Consider the following 27827-nt stretch of genomic DNA (forward strand, 5'->3'; position numbering starts at 1 on the left):
ACAGCTGCCTCTAATTGAGAACCAATCTTGGCAACCATAGACATACATAAACACCTAGATGGTAAACAACCCCATAAACCTACAAAACCCCTAGACAGTACCAAAACACATACATCACCCATGTCACACCCTGACCTAACCAAAATATATAAAGAAAACAAAGAATACTCAGGTCAGAGCGTGACTGACTGACATCTGGAATCTATTTATTTTGGATTTCGGGCCCGGTGAATTGCCCAACCACCCATCGCTTTGATAGCCAACTCAGCCTGCACTCTTTTAAAAGTTTTACCATCGGATTGGCCCCAACCATCAGTCTGTAAATCTCTGCTCTCTCTTTGCTTTTAATCTGTGGGTATATTTTTGCTGTGTTAGTTGTGTTCTAGCTAGTCTCTGGTAGTTGGGCCCTAGCTTTCCGACCATAACCGTGGTGGTTGGTTAGGCTGGCTAGGCTAATAGCTAGTTGGCTAAATAGCTAGGGTTAGCTGGCTGGCTAGCTTGCTGGTTAAGATAGCTAACATTTTTTAATAAGTGTTTAGATGACGTTATGTATTTCCAAAACGTTGGTTTACTTTAATGTAGCTGTAAGCTAGGTGTTGATCGCAACTGGCTGAATCATTCAGTGCTAACGTAATGTTAGCGGGCTAGTAGTGCTAACGTTAGCAGGCTAATTGGCTAGCAACCTTGTAAGTTGATTTGTAACAATAAATTCATAAAGTATTTGCTTGTAAGTTGGCTGAAAATGTAATTGAAACCAGTAGTCATGAGTGCAAACGATTTGGTTAAATTTGAACTTATACATTAGAAGAAGTTTTTTCTGTTGGAGTTTACAGTATAGGGAATATCCCATCTTACATCATACCCCGGGAAAAAAAATTCTGACATGACTTGGGCATTCTGATCAGGTTTATGTAATAACTCCAAAAATAGAAGAGTGAAGTGTAACTTTGCATTGGGACTTTTTATGTGTATACTAATGCAGCTCAGATAAAGTGGGGTGTTTCACCTGCAGCACTCTTTGATACTGGAAGAGAGTAAAAGGATCCAGACATTTACTGTATTTATACCACGCAAGAGAAATGAGCTAGATAGAATGACAGAAATAATCACAAGCCAATAGCCAGATAGAAAGCAACACAAGGGAAAGGCTTGTGCAACTGAGAGGTGCAAGCTGTCATTTAAAAAAAAAAATTATAACCTTTATTTTACTAGGCAAGTCAGTTAAGAACAAATTCTTATTTTCAATGACGGCCTAGGAACAGTGGGTTAACTGCCTGTTCAGGGGCAGAACGACAGATTTGTACCTTGTCAGCTCGGGGATTCGAACTTGCAACCTTTCGGTTGCTAGTCCAACGCTCTAACCACTAGGCTAGCCTGCCACCCCATTAGCTATGGCCATTATCAGTACACTATTTTGGGTTGTAAGACACTCTGTTGTGCAATCCTACAGATAACCCGGCAGAATTTGGCAAATTAATTTTCCTTGGGGCAAAGCTAACCATATTCATTTTAAATGCAGCGAAAGAAAGAATCACATTAGTGAATCAGGGTTGATTGAGAATTGTTGAGTGGCACATTTTACACCTATCTTCAGAACGTGGTTTGGAAATATGATGAAGTACATGATCGGACAGCCGACCAGGGTATAACACATGATGTCAAATACTCACAAATAATGAGGTGTCCTTTATTAAGCTTGACCGAGATGCAGGTTGGACATTTGTGTCTATTCCATTGATTTCACTGTACCGGGCAAGCTAAATCAAGTGAATCTCAAGTATTTGAAAGTAGAACTATTTCACGTACGTATTTCACCCAGGTCTGCTGGGCTGGAGTGTCACTGGCCACGGTAGGGTAAATGTGGTTGGGGAGGCTTACTAATTTGACTAGCCACATCCTGAGATTTGCCATGACAGTTCAAGTTTTGCTCTCATATCTCAAGTTTGGATTTGACACTCACTAAACTCTTCAGTATGGTATCCACATCAGGACAGAATCACAATTACCGTCCTAATATGAGCACTGTATCGTGGAATCCGTCACCAACAGTACTAACCTGGCCCAGAAGTTCAGGAAGTCCCAGGACTTGTCCAGTGAACACCCCCAGACAGATGAGGATGGAGTTGAATTGGCCAATGGAGCCTCTCATGTGTCTGGGGGATATCTCGCCCAGATACATGGGCAGGGCGCTGAGAGCAATACCTGGAAACACAAGCCAACAAGTACAACATCGATGGATATTATGTTCAATATGGACTGCATAGGATTTACTCTTTAAAAGTGATAAATTGTTGTGGGTTGAAAACCTCACCGTGTAAACACGCCTGAATAGTACAAATACAAAACTGCCCTAGACATTTAGCCATGCTGTATATTCAAAACCTCATTCACATGAATTTCAATCGAATCGCAAAGTAAAATTTATTTGAAATCAAGTGTAGATCAAAGATTATGTGTGGTTTCACAATGCCCATGAGAGGAATACAGTGTTTTAATAAAATATGTTGTGTTACAGCCTGAATTCAAACTGAATTTAAAAAAATAATAACATATTGAAAATGAAATACAGAAATATCTCATACTTACGTTAATTATATATTTCTGTATTTCAATTTCAGTACATTTGCAAAAATGTCTAAAAACATGTTTTCACTTTGTCAATATGGGGTAATGTGTGTATATGGATGAGAACACACCCTAATGAAACAATTGTATTGGGCTATTGGCACTGATGTAATCACTCAGCTTGTTCTATATACTTACTGTAATTGTGTAATAGTCTGTCGTTGGTGAGTCATCTAAGAGTCTTGAGAATCTCCTGGTTGAGACTATTTTTAGATAGTTGGGGGATAATGGTCAGATTTCTCCAGCCTAGCAGAACGAGCACTCACCAGAGTCCACCCCCATGACGAAACGACCGATGATAAGCATCTCGAAAGATCGAGCCTTCTCCCCCAGGGCTAACAAAAGAGCAGCTATCACTGCAAAGCCGTTATTCAAGAGCAAGGTGCCCTTCCTAAACATAGAGAGAGACAGAGGGGGAAAGATCGAGAACAGGAAGAAGGGAGGAGTTCAGAATAGCCACAGGTAGAATTTTCTACAGAGCACTTTTGCAATATTGAAACAGTATTTCTTATGATAAGAGGATAAAAGGACTGGGTGAACTAATGAATAAATCTTCTTTCCATAAGTCAATTAGTGAGACAGCCTGTACACTAGCTTCAAACCTTACAGCTCACTGAGCTTGATGTCCTTGGACATTGATTGAAAACTGCTTAGAAACTAATCCAGATTGTAGCTTTAATGAATTGACTACTTTATCATATTTAGGCATGTAACTTGGGGGGTGCATCATGACCCCCCCCCAATATACCATGATGAGTATGCTTGATTGTGACACAAATTCCCACTGTAAAAGCGCCAAGCAGCTATTGGCTTTATGTGGTTTTGCAACAGTGATCCCCCAATCACAAATACACCGTTGGTTGCTCCCGGTCCCCAGAGGCAGCTGCCCGTTCCTGGTAAAGAGAAAAGGAGTTGAGCACGGCTTGTATAAGGTAAATGGAGCAATGCACAATTTCTCCTCTCTTTCCATTTTTATTGGTCTGTGATATATTTCTTCAGTTCAACAGCTTGCACTATACTATACGCGCTCTCTTTCTCTTTGTAGTGTTTGCTGAGGAGAGGTAGCTAGGTAGCCTAGTGGTTAGTGTGTTGGGCCAGTAACTGGAAGGTTGCTGGATTGAGTCCACAAGCTGACAATGTAAAAATCTGTCGTTCTGCTCTTGAGCAAGGCAGTTAACCCCCTGCTCCTGGGCACTGTGGATGTTGATTATGGCAGCCCCCTGCACATCTGATTCAGAGGGCTTGGGATAAATGTGGAAGACTCATTTCAGTTGAATACTGAGATTCAGTTGGACAACTGACTAAGTATCCCCCTTTCCCTTATATTCACCAGCGCTCCAATGTACACTGAGTATACCAAACATTAGGAACATCCCCCCCTTTTTGCCCTCAGAACAGACTCAATTCGTCAGGGCATGGACTCTACGAGATGTCAAAAGTGTTCCAAAGGGATGCTGGCCCATGTTGACTCCAACGCTTCCCATTGTTTTTTCAAGATGGCTGGTTGTCCGTTGGGTGGTGGACCATTCTTGAAACAAACGGGAAACCCAGCAGCGTTGCAGTTCATGACACACTCAAACCGGTGCGCCTGGCACCTACTACCATACCCCGTTCAAAGGCACTTAAAACGTCTTAGGGCTGCAATCCCGTTTACGGGATTGATATGACAACAGCCAGTGAAAGCCCAGAGCGCCAAATTCAAACAGAAATCTCATAATTAAAATTCCTCAAACATACATGTATCTTATACCATTTTAAAGGTAATCTTGTTGTTAATACCACCAAAGTGTCAGATTTCAAATAGGCCTTACAGTGAAAGCACCACAAACGATTAGGTTAGGTCACTGCCAAGTCACAGAAAAATTCAGTCATTTTTCCAGCCAAAGAGAGGAGTCAGAAAAAGCACAAATAGAGCTAAAATTAATCACTAACCATTGATGATCTTCATCAGATGACACTCATAGGACTTCATGTTACACAATACATATATGTTTTGTTCGATAAAGTGCATATTTATATAAAAAAAACATGCAATAATCTGAGTACAGCTATCAGACAACAAAGCAGCCAAAAGGATATCTGTCATATTGGGTAGTCAACATTAGTCACAAATAGCATTATAAATATTCACTTACCTTTGATGATCTTCATCAGAATGCACTCCCAGGAATCCCAGTTCCACATTAAATGTTTGATTTAGTTTGATCATTTCCATCATTTATGTCCAAAGAGCTACTTTTGTTAGCACTTTTGGTAAACAAATCCAGTCATGAAGATCATTCCCTAGTTGCAGAACTAAATGTCAAAAAGTTCCGTTACTGTCCGTAGAATCATGTCAAACGATGTATGGAACCAATCTTTAGGATGTTTTCAACATAAAACTTAAACATAAAAATATTCCAACCGGAGAATTCCTATGTCTGTAGAAAAACAATGGAACGAGAGCCAACTCTCTCGTGTCCGCGCCTCAGAGCCTGTGGCAATCTGCCAGACACCTGGCTCAAACAGCCCTTATGAGCCCCCACTTCACAGTAGAATCCTCAAACAAGTTTCCAAAGACGGTTCACATCTAGTGGAAGCCTTAGGAAGTGCAACATAACCAATATCCCACTGTGTATTCAATAGGGGCTGGGTTGAAAATCAACCAACCTCAAGATTTCCCACTTCCTGTTTGGATTTCTTCTGAGGTTTAAGCCTGCAATGTGAGTTCTGTTATACTCACAGACATCATTCAAACAGTTTCAGAAACTTCAGAGTGTTTTCTATCCAATACTAATAATAATAATAAGCACATATTAGCAACTGGGACTGAGGAGCAGGCCGTTTACTCTGGGCACCTTTCATCCAAGCTACTATGTTGTTGTGTAACTAGTGAACTATTGGTGATGAAGTAATATTGTGTATAAATAGTTTTATACAGACTGATGCAATGCAAGGTTGGCAATTTTAGCAAGGCTAACGTTAGCTAGCTAGCTAAGGTAGCACCAAAGCTAGCACAGTATCTGGATCTGCAGTTTCAAATGAGCAGCACTCAGATAGTCAGTGTTCACCCTAGTGAAGAAGTAGCTAGTGCCCGTAATGGAGGTGTCAACACCAAAGAGAAGAAAAGTGCATGATGATATTTTTAGTGGGAGTGCAGAGAACTGTAAGTAAATTAATGAAGGGCTACATAGCTAGCTAGCTACCTACACTTTTAAAATCCTTATAGACTGGTGCTATGTAGTAAGCTAGCTACAGTAGCTATACATACAGTGCCTTCAGAAAGTATTCACACACCTTGACCTTTTCAAATGCTGTTGTGTTACAAAGTAGGATTAAAATTGATTTTATTGTCCTTTTTTGTCAACACAAAATACTCTGTCAATGTGCCAGAAAAACATTTGCAAAGATATATGAAAAATATAAGAACAAATATATTTTGATTAGATAAGTATAAGGGGGGGTTAAACCCCTCAGTCAATACATGTCACAATCATCTTTGGCAGTGATTACATCTGTGCGTCTCTATGGGTAAGTCTAAGAGCTTCCCACACCTGGATTGTGCAACATTGGCCCATTATTCTTTTCAAAACTCTTCAAGCTCTGTCAAATTGTTAGTCGATCATCGCTAGACAATCATTTTAAAGTCTTGACCCAAAAAATGTAAGTAGACTTTAATAAAAACTGTAACTCGTCAACTCAGGAACATTTAATGACTTCTTGGTAAGCAACTCCAGTGTGGCTCAGTTGTTAGAACATGGTGCTTGCAATGTCAGGGTTGTGGGTTTGATTCCCTGCAGTACTTAATGCAGCTGGTGGCCACACCAGATACTAACTGTTACTTTTGATTTTGACCCCCCCTTTGTTCAAAGACACATTATTCCATTTCTGTTAGTCACATGTCTGAGGAACTTGTTCAGTTTAGGTCTCAGTTGTTGAATCTTGCTATATTCACACAAATATTTACACATGTTAAGTTTGCTGAATATAAACACAGTTGACAGTGAGAGGATGTTTCTTTTTTTGCTGGGTTTAGTATGTACCACACCACAGTTAACAACACTATAATACAGTATACTACAGTACATACTACAGTATTCACTGTAGTGTTTTTTTGTAGATAGTCAGCAAAAAACACTACAGTGAATAGTACAGTATGTTTTAAAGTGGGACACTGAACAGACTGGGTGTATATCTACAATAGAGTCAGAAATTAGTGCAACTGCCCATGTTTTTACTCAACTGCTCACTCAGTTCTAGTGAACATGCAGCACAAATTCTAAGAGGACTGCCAGAAGAAGTTTGTGGCTAATTCTTAGATATTGAAGCTCTGGTCAGGTTGCTCCTTATCATACCTGTCCTCTGAAGCAGAAAGGAGCTTTAGTGCCCTCAGGAGGTTAAAGATGTGGCTGCACAAAACAATGACAAAGCAGATTAAACCATGTTGCTGCCTATCTGATATTATCCACCAGGAAAAGCTGGATACTATAGGTAGGAAAACGATATGCAATAACTTTATTGCTGGCAGTGACAAGTGTAAGCGGGTACACTATATATACACAAAAGTACGTGGACACCCCTTCAAATTAGCAGATTTGGCTATTTAAGCCACAACCATTGCTCTGGAGCAGTGAGTGATGAATCACGCTTCACCGTCTGGCAGTCCGACAGACAAATCTGGCTTTGGCGGAGGCAGGAGAACGCTTTCTGCCCGAATGCATAGTGACAACTGTACATTTTGGTGGAGAAGGACTGCGAGCCATGCTTAATCGCCCAAAATCAGTGCCCGACCTCACTAATGCTCTTGTGGCTGAATGGAAGCAAGTCTCCTCAGCAATGTTCCAACGTCTAGTGGAAAGCCTTCACAGAAGATTGGAGGCTGTTATAGCAGCAAAGGGGGAACCAACTCCATATTAATGCCCATGATTTTGAAATGATATGTTTGATAAGCAGGTGTCCAAATACTTTTGGTCATATAGTGTATGAATACATATATTTTTTATGTAAATAGGCAAGTCAGTTAAAAACACATTCTAATTCACAATGTCAGCCTAGGAAAAGTGGGTTAACTGCCTTGTTCAGGGACAGAAGAACAGATTTTTACCTTGTCAGCTCTGGGATTTGATTTCGCAACCTTTCAGTTACTGGCCCAACGCTCTAACCACTAGGCTACTTACAATACTAGTCAAAAGCTTGGACACACCTACTCATTCCAGGTTTTTTCTTTAGTTCTACTATTTTATACATTTTATAATAATAGTGAAGACTTCAAAACTATGACATTTATTTAACTAGGCAAGTCAGTTAACTTCTTGGTGACAGGGGACAGAATTTTCACGTCCGGATGAAATGCATGCCCAAATTCAACTGTCTGCTACATTCTAGTGTCTAGTTTTAGAAAGAGATGCCTCAAGTCCTCAACTGGCCACTTCATTAAATAATACCCGCAAAAACACCAGTTTCAACGTCAACAGTGAAGAGGCGACTCTGGGATGCTGGCCTTCTAGGCAGAGTTGCAAAGAAAAAGCCATATCTCAGACTGGCTAATAAAAATAATTAAAATTAAGATGGGCAAAAAGAACACAGACACTGGACAGAGCAACTCTGCCTAGAAGGCCAGAATCCCGGAGTCACCTCTTCACTGTTAACGTTGAGACTGGTGTTTTACTATTTATTTAAGCTGCCAGTTGAGGATTTGTGAGGCATCTGTTTCTCAAACTAGACACTCTAGTGTCCTTGTCCTCTTGCTCAACTGTGCACTGGGGCATCACACTCTTCGTTCTATTCTGGTTAGATCCAGTTTGCGCTGTTCTGTGAAGGGAGTAGTACACAGCGTTGTACGAGATCTTCATTTTCTAGGCAATTTTTTGCATGGAATAGCATTCATTTCCTCAGAAAAAAGAATAGACTGACGAGTTTCAGAAGAAAGTTTTGTTTCTGGCCATTTTGAGCCTGTAATCGAACCCACAAATGCTGATGCTCAACTAGTCTAAAGAAGGACAGTTTTATTGCTTCTTCAATCAGCACAACAGTTTTCAGATGTGCTAACATAATTACAAAATGGTTTTCTAATGATCAATTAGCCTTTTAAAATTACAAACTTGGAATAGCTAACAGGAGTGACGGTTGCTGATAACGGGCCTCTGTGCGCCTATGTAGATATTCCATTTTTAAAAATGTAAAACATTCAACAGTTTCCAGCTACAATAGTCATTTACAACATTAACAATGGCTACACTGTATTTCTGATACATTTGATGTCATTTTAAAGGACAACATGTTTTGCCTTTCTTTCAAAAACATGGACATTTCCAAGTGACCCCAAACGTTTGAACAGTCTCATCTGGATAGGTTCCAAATCTCAACCTTTCTTTCTGTGTGTGTGTGTTGAGAAAGAAAGGTTGAGATTGGGAACCTATCCAGATGAGACCGTTCAAACGTTTGGGGTCACTTGGAAATGTCCACACACACACACACACACACACACACATCTCTTCATGACTACGGTCACGACTTGTATTACAGAAAAGGTACGAGGCATGCTAAATCTCATCTGGATAGGTTCCCAATCTCAACCTTTCTTTCTTTTGCTCTCAAAAGGATGTAATTGCAGTTGGACATTCTCAAAAAGGTGTAATCCCACGGTTTTAATGCATTCAATTCAACATCTATGAACCTCAAGTCATGGACATTTAAGTAAATGGATTCTTTGGAATGAGGTAAAAGAGGGTAGCAAGGGCATTGACACTGCAGTCCAGGCACTGACTAAATGACACTGAGCACAACAATCCCCAACCTTGCGAACTCATCATACTTTCACCGAAATTAGATCTCGAGGAGTGGAATTGGTCCAGACCTCAGAGAAAGAAAATTACCTTTCAGCCCAAAAAACATTATGTTGCAATCTGCCCTTGAGTAAGAGCTTGTGTAGATTAATCTGCATTTTGCTTAATAGAAGAACAAAAAATCCTAGTATAGTATGTTTGGGTTAATTGAAAGGATTTTTAGAGGGTAGATGATACCCTACTTCAACTCATATCTTACTGGTATACTCCTGCAGCCATCCTAGCTTCGCTGCATGTGTGTAGCAAGCACTTCAGCAACCACGCATATGAACGAGATATGCGATCTGAAACGATGGGGACAGACTACCGAAGGATACAGCTGTTGCTACTGTATTTCCATGGAGTGGAACTGGCGCAGTGCCACACAATAAAAAGACATTTTGAGAAGAGAAAGCGACAAAGCAAGCGTGCAGAGGTAGATAGCCTGATTCTTAACGTTCAAGGTGTTCTTATTGTGTTATTACCATTGCACCATATAATGTAGACATATAGGCCTAGGAGCTCTACAGGTTAGCATATGTGCTCCATGTATTTATGACAGTTAAGAGACAATAGACATTGAGTCAATTTACATTGCAGAATATTATCCCCAAAACATGATAAATAAACAAACATACTGTAGGCTAAATAGTGTTATGGGCTAATGTGAAAACATAAACCCACTAATGGGTTTGTTGCAAAAGTAAACTAACTGCTCCTCATCATCATCATTACGTTCCTCTATTTCTGTAAGAATTGTAGTCACACATTCAAATTCTCTGCAGCACAAACATTCCCCAATCGCGGAATAAGAACGCAATTGCCACAACTGCACCACCAGTCTGTGTTGATCCAGGGGTGGGCTGGGGCTGTGGTCTAGCTACTGCTGCGGCTACTGGTGGCTAGAGGGCAGCGGCCATCTGAAGGTCAATTTGCCTCAATTTTTTGTCCAAATACTCAGGCTTAAATAAATATGGTTCGACAACTCCATCGGCGCCCCTTCCGGTAGATATTTGTCATCCCTCGCGATTATTTAATTGTCAGACATATTAGCAGGTTCTTGTTTACTTTGTATAATTATTATGTAATGCCGTCTTCACTTCTCCGACAAAAAAAACATGCATCTGTGAATAAGGGCATAACTTGCAGTTTTGAAGTAGCAGGGATTCCCTGAGAGTGCACATGCGCAGTTGTTACCCATCTCTGCTGCTGTGGCAGTTGGCTACATAAAATAATGATAAAATAATCAAATGTTTTCACATTTCCTGATTCAAAACTGATTGAACTTGACAGAAATAGCTCATTCGGCCATATGCTTCAATAAAACATATTTATCCACACATCCGAGATTTCTAAATCATGAATTCACTGGCAACAAAGCAGAGACCTGCATCCAGCAACGTCACATTACCCATTTTTGCAGCTGTTTCAGTACTGCACATCAGGGTGAGAGAGAGCAAACTCCACTAAACTAGTTTCAATGTATGGAATCACTTGGGGGTTTCTGGATTTTGGGTAAACTTATTTAATATTAGATTGTGCACCAGTTGTTTTTAACATTATGATCCAAGATGGCGTAGCAGTCGAACGTCTTGTCGTGTCGTGTCCCTTGTATATATCGTTTTTTTTTGTTTTGTTTTTCCATATTTTTCTTCACATATCTTTTAAAACATTTTGTTAAACCTCAACTTCTAAATACTCTCCTGCAACCCGCCTCACCCAATGTAGCCATTTTTTCTAAAGTATTTATATCTACTTTGCATCCGGAACCCCTCAACTGAAGCTAGCCAGCTAGCTACCAGCTATCAGTCAGCAAACTATTGCTAGCGGTCTTCAGCTAACCGGTCATCAGCTAACCTTTAGCTCGGAAAGCTCTCGCCAGTTCGAACAACCCGACTCTAACCAGAGCATAACGGACCTTTTATTTTTTTATCCCCGGATTCCCACCGGATTCCCACCGCAAACGGAACATTTTCAGCTGGATTCTTCACAACTAGCTATCTAGCTAACCCCAACCCCGGATGATTACTCCTGGCTAGCGTTTCCACCCACTTAGCTTGAAGCTAGCCCGGCCAGAGCTCCTGTGCTACCACCGAAGCATACTCCTGGGCTACAATATCCGGACCCACGACCGGTCTATCGATGTCCCCGCATGAAGAGGAATAAACAGACTCACCCCATCGCGACGTCCCCCAAAGGCTAACTTTCTAGCCCTTGCTATCTCCTTGCTTGCCAATTCGGCCTGCTAACTGCTAGCTTGTTTAGCCCCGGTCCGCTAACTGCTACCTTGTTTAGCCCTGGCCTACGAACTGTTAGCTTGTTAGCACAGGCCTGCTAACCGTCTGAATCGCCGCGTCCCAAACACTCACTGGACCCATATTTACTTTCTCTCTTTTCGATTTTTAATTTGTTTATACCTTCCGGTAACCTGCCTCACCCAATGTGATACGGAATCGCCATTATTTTTAATTTTTAGAACACACTCAAGAACCTCCAGAAGCTAACCAGCTAACTAGCTACAAGCTATTAAGTCATTGTTAGCCACTGCTAGCGGCTTTTACCTTTTGCAAAGCCAGACAGTTTTTTTAACCTGGATAACACTCGCCAGTCCAGCTTCCCTGCCCCATCCACCGCTGCCCCCCTGGACACTGATCACTTGGCTACATAGCTGATGCATGCTAGACTGTCCATTAATCACGGTACTCCATTCTGCTTGTTTATGTTTTATCTGTCGGCCCCAGCCGCACTCAGGCTCTGTGTGTAGTTAATCCGACCCTCGCTGCCTAGCCAACGCCATTTTACCTGCTGTTGTTGTGCTAGCTGATTAGCTGTTGTTGTCTCACCTACTGTTTTAGCTAGCTCTCCCAATTCAACACCTGTGATTACTGTATGTCTCTCTCAAATGTCAATATGCCTTGTATACTGTTGTTCAGGTTAGTTATCATTGTTTTAGTTTACAATGGAGCCCCTAGTTCCACTCTTCATACCCCTGATACCTCCTTTGTCTCACCTCCCACACATGCGGTGACCTCACCCATTACAACCAGCATGTCCAGAGATACAACCTCTCTCATCATCACCCAGTGCCTGGGCTTACCTCCGCTGTACCCGCACCCCACCATACCCCTGTCTGCGCATTATGCCCTGAATACTGTGCAGCCGTCTTCATCGACCTTGCCAAGGCTTTTGACTCTGTCAATCACCATATTCTTATCGGCAGACTCAGTAGCCTCGGTTTTTCAGATGACTGCCTTGCCTGGTTCACAAATTACTTCGCAGACAGAGTTCAGTGTGTCAAACCGGAGGGCATGCTGTCCGGTCCTCTGGAAGTCTATGGGGGTGCCACAGGGTTCAATCCTCGGGCCGACTCTTTTTTCTGTATATATCAATGATGTTGCTCTTGCTGCGGGCGATTCCCTGATCCACCTCTACGCAGACGACACCATTCTATATACTTCCGGCCCGTCCTTGGACACTGTGCTATCTAACCTCCAAACGAGCTTCAATGCCATACAACACTCCTTCCGTGGCCTCCAACTGCTCTTAAACGCTAGTAAAACCAAATGCATGCTTTTCAACCGTTCGCTGCCTGCACCCGCACGCCTGACCAGCATCACCACCCTGGATGGTTCCAACCTTGAATATGTGGACATCTATAAGTACCTAGGTGTCTGGCTAGACTGTAAACTCTCCTTCCAGACTCATATCAAACATCACCAATCGAAAATCAAATCAAGAGTCGGCTTTCTATTTTCTATTCCGCAACAAAGCCTCTTTCACTCACGCCGCCAAACTTACCCTAGTAAAACTGACTATACTATCGATCCTCGACGATGTCATCTACAAAATTGCTTCCAACACTCTACTCAGCAAACTGGATGCAGACCCACTGGCTCCCACTGGCTCCAGGTCATCTACAAGTCCATGCTCGGTAAAGCTCCGCCTTATCTCAGTTCACTGGTCACGATGGCAACACCCATCCGTAGCACGCGCTCCAGCAGGTGTATCTCACTGATCAACCCTAAAGCCAACACCTCATTTGGCCGCCTTGCGTTCCAGTTCTCTGCTGCCTGTGACTGGAACGAATTGCAAAAATCGCTGAAGTTGGAGACTTTTATCTCCCTCACCAACTTCAAACATCAGCTATCCGAGCAGCTAACCGATCGCTGCAGCTGTACATAGTCTATTGGTAAATAGCCCACCCATTTTTACCTACCTCATCCCCATACTGTTTTTATTTATTTACTTTTCTGCTCTTTTGCACACCAATATCTCTACCTGTACATGACCATCTGATCATTTATCACTCCAGTGTTAATCTGCAAAATTGTAATTATTTGCCTACCTCATGCCTTTTGCACACAATGTATATAGACTCCCCTTTTTTTCTTTTTTTCTACTGTGTTATTGACTTGTTAATGGTTTACTCCATGTGTAACTCTGTTGTCTGTTCACACTGCTATGCTTTATCTTGGCCAGGTCGCAGTTGCAAATGAGAACTTGTTCTCAACTAGCCTACCTGGTTAAATAAAGGTGGGGGGAAAAAAAAAAAAAAAAAAAAAAAAAAAGACACACCCCTGCCCTTGGGTCTACGAGACGCTGCCATTCTGTCATACCGATGCACAGGGAAAAAAAACGCTCAATTTATATTTCACCGTGTCCTTATTCAGCCAAGACTCTGTGAAGCATTGCATATTACAGTTCTTCAGGTGCCATTGGTAGGATAGTCTCGAATGGAGCTAATCTAGTTCTCCAGTGATTCCCCAACTGAAGAGAGGGTAGAGGCGGTTTATTCACTGCTTGCCATAGTTTCATCAAGGTGTCCCCCACGTCGGCCTCTATAGCACCGTCTTTTCCTCTTCTGAGTGTCGGGGCTTAGAGCCTGGTCCCGGGTGAGCAGTATGTCCTGCATAACCGAGTCATTGAAGTAGAATTCTTCATCCAAATCGAGGTAGGTGATCGCCGTTTTGATGTCCAGAAGCTCTTTTCGTTCAAAGGAAACGATGGTGGAAACATTATGTAATAAACTATACAAATTGGTCAGGAGCCCATAAAACCGCCGCTTTTACATGCCAGAAAACCAGTATACAACCAGAAAATAACGTAAAATGACCGTGTGCCAAATTTTGCCACGCTGTCATTCATATTGGTCGTCACACTTCATTTCCTCGTTTACAATTCCATCTTCAAGCAACCATTTTGTATTCCTGATCATATATTATGTCGCTGGCTCATTCATCGACTAATTTTAGGCCATGCAGAAAGTAGTCAAGTCAGGTAGTATTAGTCATTTGATAAATGAATGTATTTATGAATCTCATCCTAAGGCTATTAAGGATGATGTATGGTAAGGTTAAGACTATTGCTTACATCATAAACAGTCACATCTTTTACGTTCATCCCCTAATGGTCTCTAAGTAATATTTCAGTGATGAGTGAGAGGTATAAAGAAGCCACAAAGGGAATATTATCTACAGCTTCTATTACCACATGCAGTAGGCTTAACCGTAGTCTTAACCTTAATCACTTGGGCCACAAATCAGGGAGGGCAAAAATTGAACGTTATCTTGCCGCTATCAACGCGCCTCTAGAGTCTATGTTATCACTTTCCACCAATGGTAGAGCTGCAACAGGGGGCATCAAACTCTAAGAATCATTATTGGCCGCAGTGTATTGCTAAGCAGCTGCATTGCTACAATGGGAGTGAGCCGCATGGACCGAGTTAATAAAGTTCAGTGAAAACTTGTCTGTGAACAAGAAGGGTTGAAACCTTTAGTATGCTATGTAGGTGCATTATGTCATTTGGAGTAGGCTATAGGTAATTGACTGACGCAAATATCGTTTCTGTTAATGACTTGGACTGGAGCACAGAAATAAATAGGCTACAGGTCATTCAAATTCAGAAACCCTAATTCACGCTGCTAAAATTAATCAATTCTGGAATGTTTCACAAATTGAGGATGAAATAAATGAGAAATCAGATTATACGTCTCCACCCACAGTTTCTATGTCATAAAAACAATTCTGTGACCAATTCCCGACCCAGGGTACTGAATATCAACAATGAATATCTCGATAAATCCCCACAATTATTTTTGATACATGTAAGCACTAAACAGTACTTGAATACAGTTGAATAATTACTGCTTAATAATTCCAAGGAGTTTCAAGTGCTGAAGCTGAAAGGTGGGTCACACATTTGCCCCTGCGTCATGTACTATTTGTGTCTGCAGGCCTTTAAGTCATGTTTAGCCTCACACCCACCAGTATCTCCGATGAGAAGAGAGAGGGAATGGGGAACTGATGCATGAAGCTGTACTCAGTTAATGGAGGCTTCATGTTAAATTTACTTTACACATTTCTCTCCCCGGAGGAGGGAATATGGACTCAAATTGTGTTTATTTTTATGCGGCTTCTCAAGGGCTGCAATCAACATTTAATTCCTTTGATATGTTTCAAAATATGATTACTATATTGCGACCATAAAGCACTGATTTGGGACACTCATTGGGAAATTACACCAACTGAAAGATCCCTGGTGACATCAAAGGACAGAAATGTCTATTGGAATCCGTTTGGCTGGCAAGTATCCTTGTGAGAGATGTAGAGGTGCCTGGAGTGGATTTAGTGGTGTCTGTCTCCATGGAGGGCCTGTGGAGCATCCATTAGAGGGAATCACCCATGCACAGGCCTGCTGGAATCCTTAGGCTGTCAGCACTCAGCTCTTCCTGCCATGTTCCATCTACCGTGACGTCTGTCTGTCTGTCTACATGCGTCCTGACCACTAAAGGTTCGCTCACTGAAATGCTAAGAGAGAAAAACAACAGGGAGGGAAGAAAACTGAAGAACAGATGGGGGAAGGGTTTATCTAGGTGGCCTCTTTCAAAAGTTGACGAGGAGAAGGAGATGGGGAAGAATCCCAAAGGAGGGGTGGACGGTTTGAACATAATAATATAATATATGCCATTTAGCAGACGCTTTTATCCAAAGCGACTTACAGTCATGTGTGCATACATTCTACGTATGGGTGGTCCCGGGAATCGAACCCACTACCCTGGCGTTACAAGCGCCATGCTCTACCAACTGAGCTACAGAAGGACCTAGACATATATGCCAACTCCTCTCCTCGCTTCAATTGCCAATAGTGTGGTGAGTGTTGTCGCACCAAAAAATAAGATAAAGATAATAGATAAAGCTATGTTCAGGCCTTTTACTCACACTGGGAAACTCTAATAGACATTCAGAAGTTCACTTGTCAATATTCAGTCATATACTCCCACCTCAAAGATCCTTCATCAGACAATGCCAGAAGCACTTATCATCAAAAATGGACCTAATTCACTGCAAGCCTCTGCGCTACCTTACCAGCGCAATGGTTCTGTCACGACCTCTCCTTGTTCGGGGGTCGACGTCACCGGCTTTCTAGTCACCACCGATCCATGTTTCATTTTCATTTTGTTTTGTCTTCATTATACACACCTGGTTTCCATTCCATAATCAATGTTCCTTATTTAACCCTCTGGCTTCCCTTTATGTTTTGTGAGTGATAGTCATTGTCATGTGGGTTCGTTCTTTGTGCTCTGGATATTTTGTATTTTTCCTTGTTGGAATATTGCTTACATTTTGAGTAAATTCAGATTATTACTCATACCCGTGTCCTGCGCCTGACTCCGCTTATCCATTTACCTAATCGCTGACAGGTTCATCTTCTTAACAAAGGAGCCGTGCAGGGAAATATGTATGCTTAAATGTTCATTTATATGTATGCATTGATATCTATGTCAGCAAACCTCTTCTTTTAATGCTTATCATAGGTGTTTCAACTTACCTTCCAATGAGTTTCGTGAGCAACGTGACACAGAGCGCTCCAAGTAGGCCACCTATGGCAAATATGGAGACTGTGATGGACCATAGCATGGTGACCATGTCTGCTCCTATGGGTTCTCCGTAGCGCTCCATCCATGTATGGTTGTAAAATGTCTTTATATACTGTATAGAGAGGAAGAGGAAGGAAGTCAGCATCTCAGCAAAAAATATGTTTCTCATTATTCACACAAGGTAAATTATTATTTATTTTCCATCTGATTTCAAGGTAATGTTTACGTAACCTTTAAAAGTCCATGCTGTTAGTTTTTACTCTGTTTATTTAGAACCTAACGGACAACTAGGAAAAGCTCAAACCAAGTTTATTCACCCAACAGGTCAGACAGCTGAAAAGACAGACATGTTCCCACCAGCACAAGTATTTACACCCACTTTAGGCGGAGTCTCCTCCTTTTCTCTAAACATTACATCTTTGTTGCTAGGTAGGAAGTTAAGTGATGTGTGTAATAACTGTTCCTTCTCCCTTCATGTGACCTGACCAGACCTCGGCTCTCATTCCTCACTTGTCATGTGTGGTCTCTCTCCCGCACACCTGTCACCATCGTTAAACGCATTATGACACTCACCTGGACGCCATCAACTCCTTGATTAACTGCCCTAGATATGTCACTCCCTTTGGTTCCTTCCCCAGACATCATTGTTTCTGTTTCATGCCTGTGCGTTGCTCATGTTTCTTGTTTAGTATTAGGTTTAGTTTCTTGATTAAGTAACTTCTTCGGGGTAGTGGGCAGTATTCGTAAGTTTGGATGAATGAGGTTCCCAAAGTAAACTGCCTTTTACTCAGGCCCAGAAGCTAGGACATGCATATAATTGGTGGTATTGGATAGGAAACACTCTAAAGTTTCTAAAACTGTTAAAATAATGTCTGTGAGTATAACAGAACTGATATGGTAAGCGAAAACCCGAGGATTTTTTGAGCTCACCACTGATTATAATTGCTCTCTATGGAAATATAAAAGGAATACCTTCCAGATTGCAGTTCCTAGGGCTTCCACCAGATGTCAAGTCTTTAGAAAGAGTTTCAGGCTTGTTTTTTGACAAATGAGCTAGAATGTGTAGTTTTTGTAAGTGGCTCCCATTTTGGCTGTAGTGTTTTCACGCCCTTGGATGAGAGTGCGCACTTCGTTATTTATCTCCGGTAATGAATATACTATTTTCCGTCTTAAATTTGTTATCATTTATTTACATATTAGGGTACCTGAGGATTGATTAGAAATGTTGTTTGACTTGTTTGGACGAGGTTTATTGGTAAATTACGGGATTCATTTGTATGCATTTTGAACGAGGGAAACCGGTGGATTACTGAGTCAAGCGCACCTAATAAACTTGCTTTTTGGGATATAAAGAAGGACTTTATCGAAAAAGGACCATTTGTTATGTAGCTGGCACCCTTGTGAATGCAACCAGATGAAGATCTTCAAAGGTAAGTGATTTATTTTATCGCTATTTCTGACTTTCGTGACGCCTCTGCTTGGTTGGAAAAGGTATGTAATGCTTTTGTGCGCGGGGCACTGTCCTCAGATAATTGCATGGTGTGCTTTCGCCGTAAAGCCTTTTTGAAATCTGACAAAGCGGCTGGATTAACAAGAAGTTAAGCTTTTAAATTATGTATGACACTTGTATTTTCATGAATGTTTAATATTAAGAGAAAAAAAATTCCGCGCTCTACAATTTCACCAGATGTTGGCCAGGTGGGACTGTAGCGTCCCACCTACCCCAAAGAGGACAACTCACTCCCTGAGCTTGCTTCCCGAATCTCAGCACACTCATCACAGAATGATGCCTCCCCAAAGGGAAGCATCAGGGAGTTTTTTTGTTTTGGAGGTGATGTCAGGTCTGGGTGTCAGAACCGGAGCTACCTGGGAGGCCTCAGCCGTCTTATCGTATTCCCAAGCCTTGGTGGGTTCGACGGGTTCCCCTGCCTCGACGGGCTCCCAGGTCTCAGCCGGCTCATCAGGCTCTCACGCTCCAGCTGGAGCGACAGGTTCCCGGCGCCTTAGCAGAGATGATCGGTCCGCTCCTGATCCCCGGGATCGTCATCTTGGTCGGGGTCCTGCGGCTGGAGCAGCGCTTCGGGGAGGGGGTACTGTCACGTGTGCTCCCTCTCCGGCCTCTAGGTCACCAGGCTGCTTGTTATGGCGCACACCTGTCACCTTCGTTACGCGCATTATGACACCTGGACTCCAGCACCACCTTGATTACCTGCCCTATATATGTCACTCCCTTTGGTTCCTTCCCCAGGCGTCATTGTTTCTGTTTCATGTCTGTGCGTTGTTCGTGTTCCTTGTTTTGTAATTATGTTTTGTTTATTTAATCACTCACTCCCTGAACTTACTTCCCGATTCTCAGCGCACTCGTTACATCAATAATCCACAGCTATCCATCCGTATCAGTGACCGCAACCATGTGATTGCCTTATTCCCTCACTTAGTAACTCTCGAAAGCCCATGGCTTGTATCCACCCTTAATTGACTCCACCATATACATTCCTCCTACATATAACCATTAACTTCTGGTGTAGCAAGTATTTCAAATTTCAACCCAATGCTGTAAATTTAGAAAAATGTGAACGACACGACACCTAGACAGAAATTATGGGTGAATTCACATATTTGTGTACCAATTTAGACTTAAAATTCAAAAAAAGCACTTGCACATTTGAGTTCTCATTTCAGGTGCTTTGAGAATAACGCTATAACTTCAAAAAAGAGAAACCCAGTTGTATCACGTGATTAAAGCTTACGTGTCGGCCACCGTCAGAGCAATTTGCACTTGAAATGTGACCAAAAAAAAATGTATTTAAGTCAAAACCTATTCACCTCTCCTGTCTGTCAGGCATTTCACTATTTTCAAAGCTAAACTCCAAGTCACCAGTATGTCTCTGGCTCTCTCTCACTCTTTCTTATCCTACAACCTTCCATCCCAAAAGGAAGACGTCCTTGACCATTGAGCAAGATGACCAACTTGGCTTCTGGAGGCCTGCAGGTACATCGTCAGTGGATCCTAACTTCAAACTCTCACACACAGTCCACACCTGAAGGGAACATGAAAGGGAAAACGCATGGAAAGCTGCTTTATGGGGAAGTCTAACCAGCCCAAGTGATTTCTATTGACTGTGTGTGTGTGTGTACTATAATTAGCTTAACTATATTCACTGATTTGTGAGCATATAAAAAATGTATGTTAAGAATGTGCTAGAGGGACACAGACGGCTAACTGGATTTAGATACAGGGTAGGAAACGAAGACTGCATGTGTCTGGGGACTATAAGACTGCTCAGGATCCAATTAGCCAACTAAATTGTGATGCAGAAGGACAAATGCCATAGCAGTCATTTTGAGCTCAGACTGAAATAATGAACTAATTAATATATATTTTTAATATTTATGGAGCAAATGTATCACTTGTACAGTTCTTTATTAAAATGTAGTTGTTACATTTGACTGTGTAAACCCTAGCAGTACTACTTATTTCTATGAGAGTGAGGGAGATATTTAGCATTTAGCAAAAAAACATGGTTATTTGTCTCTCTGAAATGAAACCATCAAGTGATAGATGTTAAACAAATACATCTGTCATTAAACAACATGCCATGATTAGATAGTGAATAAACACACCAATCTCATTTCTTTAAAAAATAAAAGCTAATTTACCAACATTAATGAAAATGGATATATAGCGTTTTGGAATTAAACTCTTCACATAAACATTGTGTTTATGTTGACTGATCAAAGGGGAGTCATTCTTGTTTAGGACGTTCTTGGTTGAGAGAAGGCATTTAACAAAGCCACAGAATAACGCTGCCTGAAAAGCATTGAAGGGGAAAATTAAGTCAGAAATTTCAAATTGAAATCAGAAACTTCAGAAGCCTTTCACATGTGAGTTCCAAATATCTCTAACGGGCACCCCAGCGTGATGTCACAATGCACTCACTGTTCCAAAATGTGATTATTACGCAACAGGACAGTTTACATGTGCAAATATCTATAGGCTGTTTCAACTTGTCAATTTCAAATTATTTTCTAACAAGTTGAATTTTCTAACAGTTTAAATTGAGGTGTGTTCTGCCTCCTCATTAATTCACATTCAGCTTTGCGGACAACTTATGTTTGAGGCTTTACTGAGCCGGACAAACTTCTCTCTTCGAGGAGAGCCCACCGCACTTCACTCATGTTTGCCAAATCAATATGCATATATTTGTGCAGTCTTGCAATAATTTAAAATGTTCTTGTTGGTGCTCGCTTTGCCTTCCTTATTGTTTTTCTTACAAATAATAACTTTGGACATGTCAGCTTTCCTATCAAAGTAAGTTCCTTATTTTCTGTATACTGTGTTGCCATTACTACTGTAGGCGCATACAGTATGCATGTATGTATGTACAGTTGAAGTCGAAAGTCTGAGCCAAATACATTTAAGTTCTGCCCACAAGGAGGCCTACAAACTTGACTCAGTTACACCAGCTCTGTCAGGAGGAATGAGCTAAAAATTCACCCAAATTATTGTGGGAAGCTTGTGGAAGGCTACCCAAAACATTTGACTCAAATTAAACAATTTAAAGGCAATGCTACCAAATACTAACTGAGTGTATGTAAACGTCTGACCCACTGGGAATGTGAAGAAAGAAATAAAAGCTGAAATAAATCACTCTATTATTCTGACATTTCACATTCTTAAAATAAAGTGATGATCCTAACTGACCTAAGACAGGGATGTTTTACTAGGATTAAATATCAGGAATTGTGAAAAACTGAGTTTAAATGCATTTGGCTAAGGTGTATGTAAACTTCTGACTTCAACTGTAGTATGCATGATTGTGGAAACTGTTGCTCCATAAGCCTCACCTTTTTTGGTGTATTTTACTTGTAATATCTAGGTAGGTCATTTACAACAAAATACTTATCAATCATGATCTGTCTCTAAGACACAGGTTATGGAATTGATGTCCTCCGGAAAAATATTGACTACTGCAGAGGACGTCCCCCTCATTCTAAAACAAATCAAGTTACCTGTGGGACACGGAAAAACAAACACAAAGCCAGCACTGTGTGAACAATGACAAAGAAACCAAACAACAAAAGCTGTGTTCTGTCTCAAAAGGGATGATGGCTCTCTTCTTCTTGAGTCATGAACAATTTCAAGGGCTATACACATTTCACACTTGTTCTCATCAAAGTGGAGAATTAGAGGCCCAGAAAAACTCTGGGCCTGTGCCAGTACAATACACCAGTAAATCAACACTATTTTTCTGCCAGTTGGTATAGCTCCCTTGTGATGTCTTGCTTATATGCCAAATAGAAACATTAGGAAATCCTAAGGCTAGCAGACTGAAATGCTCTAAGACTGAAATACCATTCACCTATAGTACCTAAAAAGAAAAGGTGATGGCATCTCCCAAGAAGACTGCAACAACATATGTTTTTTTCTAATGCATAGGTTAATATAATTAAGAGCTGGTGCATTTGGACCTCAATCGGTCTTTGCCAAAGCTTTTTCCACTCACCTCCCTCTGCTAGATTCTAGTCTCTGACTGAAAATCTCACTTCTGGAGTTTTGTGGTCAAATATATCAGAACAATTTCTCAAAACCCCAAAACAGCTCCAGACAGAGAGGGAGATAATTTTCTGAACTTTCCATCTATAATTTAGATTTAATTAGGAGAAAGTCAAGATACTAGGAAGAAACTTTTCAGAGGAGAATTTGTGGTCATATCGGGTACATTAATAGCCCACATGACAGGACATTACGTACAACATTAGAGTGCAACACAGGAGGTTGGTGGTATCTTAATTGGGGAGAACAGGCTCGTGGTAATGACTGGAGTGGAATCATTGGAATGGTATCAAAAACATCAAACACATTTCCAGGTGTGTGATGCCATTCCATTTGCACAGTTCCGGCCATTACTATAAGCCGCTCACCCATCAGCAACCTCCTGTGAAAGTGCATTCATTAAAGCATTCATGAAAGGGGACAAAAGGAGCTCAGAAGGGTTGGTGGTGCCTAATTGGACAGGGTGAACAAAGTGGCAACCCTCCTCTGCTGTTCCTGTACACTCTAAGGGTTTTCAGATGTAGTCCTCTTAAAATATATATATATATACACACACTGCTCAAAAAAATAAAGGGAACACTTATAAACAACACAATGTAACTCCAAGTCAATCACACTTCTGTGAAATCAAACTGCCCACTTAGGAAGCAACACTGATTGACAATACATTTCACATGCTGTTGTGCAAATGGAATAGACAAAAGGTGGAAATTATAGGCAATTAGCAAGACACCCCCAATAAAGGAGTGGTTCTGCAGGTGGTGACCACAGACCATTTCTTTGTTCCTATGCTTCCTGGCTGATGTTTTGGTCACTTTTGAATGCTGGCGGTGCTTTCACTCTAGTGGTAGCATGAGACGGAGTCTACAAACCACACAAGTGGCTCAGGTAGTGCAGCTCATCCAGGATGACACATCAATGCGAGCTGTGGCAAGAAGGTTTGCTGTGTCTGTCAGCATAGTGTCCAGAGCATGGAGGCGCTACCAGGAGACAGGCCAGTACATCAGGAGACGTGGAGGAGGCCGTAGGAGGGCAACAACCCAACAGCAGGACCGCTCCCTCCGCCTTTGTGCAAGGAGGAGCAGGAGGAGCACTGCCAGAGCCCTGCAAAATGACCTCCAGCAGGCCACAAATGTGCATGTGTCTGCTCAAACGGTCAGAAACAGACTCCATGAGGGTGGTATGAGGGCCAGACGTCCACAGGTGGGGGTTGTGCTTACAGCCCAACACCGTGCAGGACGTTTGGCATTTGCCAGAGAACACCAAGATTGGCAAATTCGCCACTGGCGCCCTGAGCTCTTCACAGATGAAAGCAGGTTCACACTGAGCACATGTGACAGACGTGACAGAGTCTGGAGGCGCCGTGGAGAACGTTCTGCTGCCTGCAACATCCTCCAGCATGACCGATTTGGCGGTGGGTCAGTCATGGTGTGGGATGGCATTTATTTAGGGGGCCGCACAGCCCTCCATGTGCTCGCCAGAGGTAGCCTGACTGCCATTAGGTACCGAGATGAAATCCTCAGACCCTTTGTGAGACCATATAATGGTGCGGTTGGCCCTGGGTTCCTCCTAATGCAACACAATGCTAGACCTCATGTGGCTGGAGTGTGTCAGCAGTTCCTGCAAGAGGAAGGCATTGATGCTATGGACTGGCCCGCCCACATCTGGGACATCATGTCTCGCTCCATCCACCAACGCCACATTGCACCACAGACTGTCCAGGTTTTGGCCTCATCAGGAGCATGCCCAGGCGTTGTAGGGAGGTCATACAGGCACGTGGAGGCCACACACACTACTGAGCCTCATTTTGACTTGTTTTAAGGACATTACATCTAAGTTGGATCCGCCTGTAGTGTGGTTTTCCACTTTAATTTTGAGTGTGACTCCAAATCCAGACCTCTATGGGTTGATAAATTTGATTTCCATTGATAATTTTTGCGTGATTTTGTTAAGTAATTTAATAAGAATATTTCATTAATTCAGATCTAGGATGTGTTATTTTAGTGTTCCCTTTATGTTTTTGAGCAGTGTATATGTACACATACATACAGTTGAAGTCGAAAGTTTACATACACCTTATCCAAGTATATTTAAACTACATTTTTTCACAATTCCTGACATTTAATCCTGGTAAAAAATTCCCTACATACACTCAATTAGTATTGGATAGCATTGCCTTAAAATTGTATATAACTTGGGTCAAACGTTTCGGGTAGCCTTCCACACGCTTCCCACAGTAAGTTGGGTGAATTTGGCCCATTCCTCCTGACAGAGTCGGTGTAACTAAGTCAGGTTTGAGGGCCTCCTTGCACGCACATGCTTTTTCAGTTCTGCTCACATATTTTCTGTAGGATTAAGGTCAGGGCTTTGTGATGGCCACTCCAATACCTTGACTTTGTTGTCCTTAAGCCATTTTGCCATAACTTTGGAAGTATGCTTGGGGTCATTGTCCATTTGGAAGACACATTTGCAACCAAGCTTTAACTTCCTGACTGATGTCTTGAGATGTTGCTTCAATATATCCACATAATTTTGCTTGCTCATGATGCCATCTATTTTGTGAAGTACACCAGTCACTCTTGCAGCAAAGCACCCCCACAACATGGTGTTGCCACCCCCGTGCTTCACGGTTGGGATGGTGTTCTTTGGCTTGCAAGCCTCCCCCTTTTTCCTCTAAACATAACAATGGTCATTATAGCCAAACAGTTCTATTTTTGTTTCATCAGACCAGAGGACATTTCTCAAAAAGGTATGATCTTTGTCCCCATGTGCAGTTGCAAACCATAGTTTTGTTTTTTATGGCAGTTTGGGAGCAGTGGCTTCTTCCTTGCTGAGCGGCCTTTCAGGTTATGTTGATATAGGACTCGTTTTACTGTGGATATAGATACTTTTGTACCCATTTCCTCCAGCATCTTCACAAGGTCCTGTGCTGTCTGGGATTGATTTGCACTTTCGCACCAAAGTACATTCACCTCTAGGAGACAGAACACGTCTCCTTCCTGAGCGGTATGACGACTGCATGGTCCCATGGTGTTTATACTTGTTCATCTGTATAAACAGTAGTGCACGTGATACAGTCAGGCGTTTGGAAATTGCTCCCAAGAATAAACCAGACTTGTGGAGGTCTACAATTTTTCTTTGAAGTCTTGACTGATTTCTTTTGATTTTCCCATGATGTCAAGCAAAGGGGCACTGAGTTTGAAGGTCGGCCTTGAAATGTATCCACAGGTACACCTCCAATTGACTCAAATTATGCCAAATAGCCTATCAGAAGCTTCTAAAGCCATGACATAATTTTCTGGAATTTCCAAGCTGTTTAAAGGCACAGTCAACTTAGTGTATGTACACTTCTGACCCACTGGAATTGTGATACAGTGAATTATAAATTAAATAATCTGTCTAAACAATTGTTGGAAAAATACTTGTGTCATGCACAAAGTAGATGTCTTAACCGACTTGCCAAAACTTTAGTTTGTTAATAAGAAATTTGTGGAGTGGTTGAAAAACAAGTTAATGACTCCAACCTAAGTGCATGTAAACATCCTCTTTAAAGTGATCTCTGGGGTAAAAAAAAGAAGCAAAATAACCTAGCTCTCTTTGTATTCCAACCTGGTCTCTCTGTCGTATTATTCTGTACGTAAATCCTTTTTGTATGATATATTACATTTCGTATGGTAAGGTATGTATTAATTTGTGGATGTCCATAATCCATTTCACATGATATGTTAGGAATTACAGTTTGTTTTATATGTTACGAATTTTCTAAATGTACAAAGTTGCAAATTTGCTAAAGGTATAACATGTTACGAATTCCAGCTAGGTGACTTTTTGGCTAACATTAGTTAGGTTAGGGGTTAGGGTTAGGGTTAGCTAAAAGGGGTAGGGTTAACTTACATGCTAAGTAGTTGCAAAGTAGCAAAAAAGTTTAACAGTTGCTAATTTGCTAAAATTCTAAAGTTGTCCTTGAGATTTGAACTTATGTAACCAGCGAACTTTGGGTTGCAAGACGGTCGCGTTATACGCTCCTAAGTGGCGCAGCGGTCTAATGCACTTCATCTCAGTGCAAGAGGTGTCACTGCAGTGGTTTGAATCCAGGCTGAATCACATCTGGCCGTGATTGGGAGTCCCATAGGGCGGTGCACAATTGGCCCAGCGTAGTCCAGGTTTGGCACGGGTATGCCGTCATTGTAAATAAGATTTTTTTCTTAACTGACTTGCCTAGTTAAATAAAAGGTTAATTAAATATGCCTACCCGACCAACCACCCTACTTGAATTTTCGCCTTAATAAACCTCTTAAACGTAAAGTCCCCATATTTTGGGACCCAATTTGATTTGTTAAAATTCAATTCAGTCTGGTATGAGAACGGTAGCCCTTATCTGCAAAGGCAAGGTGTCTGCAGAAAGCTGTGTATCTTTGCAATTGATCGGTGCCTTCAAATCTTTGGTATGACTTACTATCATATATGGGCATACAAATATATAAGGGAAGGTCGAGCCGATGACCTCATTTCAAGATGGCTGATACCTACAGTCCGGTTAGTGTAGTGAAACAAACTAAATAAACACGTAATACGTTGATGGACACCGAACCCCAGGACTCCATGTTGATACACACCGAAAACCGGGACTTCACAGATCATAGAGGATATCTTATTTGTCTGCATGTGACCTACCGTTATTGATCACCAGCCCCGACCGAGAGTCAGAATGCTTATTTTACACAACGTTTTCACCAAATATCTTACAAGGTAAGCTTAGATTTCGTCAATGTTATCTGGTGATGTGTGACTTAATGGCAACATGTCCACCGAGTGACTAAATCTATGCGTATCAAAAATATGATCTTGCCTGCTTACACACTGTACTTATCCATATCCTCTGTATGTCCCCCAACACCACCGCAATGTTTGCAAGAGGTTGTTTTTGTAAAAATAAATTATAGTGAACAATAACCTTTAGGCACA

At 41.6% G+C, this 27827-nt stretch overlaps 1 protein-coding gene across 4 annotated transcripts in view; it reads right to left on the bottom strand.

Annotated features, from left to right (window-relative positions):
• The window catches only part of slc2a9l2 (solute carrier family 2 member 9, like 2), a 214750-nt gene that overhangs the window by 165064 nt on the left and 21859 nt on the right, over window positions 1–27827 (bottom strand). For all 4 annotated transcript variants that reach the window (XM_035778674.2, XM_035778676.2, XM_035778675.2 and 1 more), the window contains exons 4-6: window positions 17257–17417; window positions 2892–3016; window positions 2057–2202 (exon numbers count right to left, since the gene is read on the bottom strand). In XM_035778674.2, the coding sequence (XP_035634567.1) occupies window positions 2057–2202; window positions 2892–3016; window positions 17257–17417 (432 nt within the window). The remainder of the gene's footprint in view (window positions 1–2056; window positions 2203–2891; window positions 3017–17256; window positions 17418–27827) is intronic.

This window comes from Oncorhynchus keta, chromosome 10 (assembly GCF_023373465.1).
Source record: "Oncorhynchus keta strain PuntledgeMale-10-30-2019 chromosome 10, Oket_V2, whole genome shotgun sequence".
NCBI classification, from domain to species: Eukaryota; Metazoa; Chordata; class Actinopteri; order Salmoniformes; family Salmonidae; genus Oncorhynchus; species Oncorhynchus keta.